Source organism: Schistocerca piceifrons, chromosome 4 (assembly GCF_021461385.2).
Source record: "Schistocerca piceifrons isolate TAMUIC-IGC-003096 chromosome 4, iqSchPice1.1, whole genome shotgun sequence".
In the NCBI taxonomy this organism is placed as follows: Eukaryota; Metazoa; Arthropoda; class Insecta; order Orthoptera; family Acrididae; genus Schistocerca; species Schistocerca piceifrons.
In genome coordinates, this window is record NC_060141.1 from 261,887,002 (window position 1) to 261,888,614 (window position 1,613).

A 1,613-nucleotide genomic window follows, 5' to 3' on the forward strand; every position below is an offset into this window, starting at 1 on the left:
GGTCGACAACCACGCCACAGGTGACCAAGCAACAAAATTGCAAGCGAAACTGACATAAGAAGTACTTGAGCAGTGCAGATACACCAAACACGACGCTTTTCTGGCGCTAGAAAGTAGAACTAAAGAGATCTGCACGAAGTAACCTTTTAAATAACAGAAATTCACCAATTACATGATGTGGCGAAAATATTCACTAGTGTCTTATATCTTCAGAAGTTGTTTTCATTAGCGTCTCTCATACAGTGTAATTTTCGCCAAGTATTTGTAATGTACAGTTACATTGTCACCTACAGTCAGTACCTGTTAGACGAATGTATATAACCTGTTAGACGAATGTATATATGACTTTATCTTTCAAAACGTGTTGCAAATATACAGTAGCCTCGGGAACACGTGTTTCAGTTTCTCTGTTATAACTGGAAATTAATTATCGAAAACAATTTTTAGGTTACGTTTGAGATGCGCCATGAACGATTCTTGTTAGTTTGTCTATTTGATGTGTAAACCGAGTTTACTGCGCCGATATTTGTTAAACATTACCTAATTCGCTGTACGTTTGACATAGAATTAAAAATAAAAGTCCTTTAAATGCAGGACACTTCAGTGTTCGAAATCGCTCTCACTTTAGTAACGTAGTTATAGTAGATTAAACTGTGCTTTTCAAAAGGTCTATAAAGCTAATTGACGCACGATGTAATTCTTCAGGTTATTGCAGCAACATGAAAAATGGTTTCTACAAAGACGCTTATGAAGGTTGCCGTATACGGAGGGATTGCCACAATAAGTGCTGGATTGCTTGCCAATTGGGAAATACAGGCACGACTGCAAAAGAGTGAATATTTCAGAGAAGCCATGAAGATACTGAGAGTTCACCCTGGAGCAGTTTCTTTACTTGGCGAACCAATTAAGATGGGCCAGTTAGACCTCGGCGATACAACAAAAAATTTTTGCGACGGATATAAAGCACAGTTCCAAGTACCTGTAAAAGGACCTCAGTCAAAAGGCACCATGTACTTCTGGGCAGAACGTGAAAACACGAATATGGAATGGGATGTTTATAAAGTGCATCTTGACATTGAAGGAGTAAAAGATAAGCGACTTATTATTAAAGATGCAACTAAATCCGAATAAGTGATTTTTAACCGATCATTGTTAGAATAATTTGCATAACTTGAAATTCACGAAGAGGCTACTCCATCACCTTCGCTAGTGTTCATTACAGTTGTACACATATAACTGTTTTATGTAAAGCCCACATTGTGCTTTTGTTCATTGTAACGAATTTGAACTCTCCAAATGCAACATATTAGCTCTTTCCCAAGTGTGTGAGTCGTGTCATCCTATATCCTAATGAGAGTTAGCAGTTAGGCCTTGTAAAGAAAACTCAAGTTTTCATTGCAGGTTTTTTTTCAACTAACAAATTTTGGACTTTTGGTGTGTTATGGTATTACTAAGCGATATCAAAAATAGCAACTATTACTGCATATTTGTAATTGCTCTTTGTTAATAAAATTTATTGCAATATTTATGAAGTTGATGTTTTGCCTTATATCCTGTGTAATGTAAAACACATCCTAAATGTTAAGTTGATTTCAGAGTTTTATGTAAGAACA

The 1,613-nt window shown here is 36.1% G+C and overlaps 1 protein-coding gene across 1 annotated transcript; it reads left to right on the top strand.

Annotated features, from left to right (window-relative positions):
- Positions 1–726: 726 nt before the first annotated feature.
- LOC124795775 lies at positions 727–1,131 on the top strand. Its single transcript, XM_047259859.1, has one exon. The coding sequence runs from the start codon at positions 727–729 to the stop codon at positions 1,129–1,131; it is 405 nt and encodes a 134-aa protein (XP_047115815.1).
- The last annotated feature ends 482 nt before the right edge of the window (positions 1,132–1,613 follow it).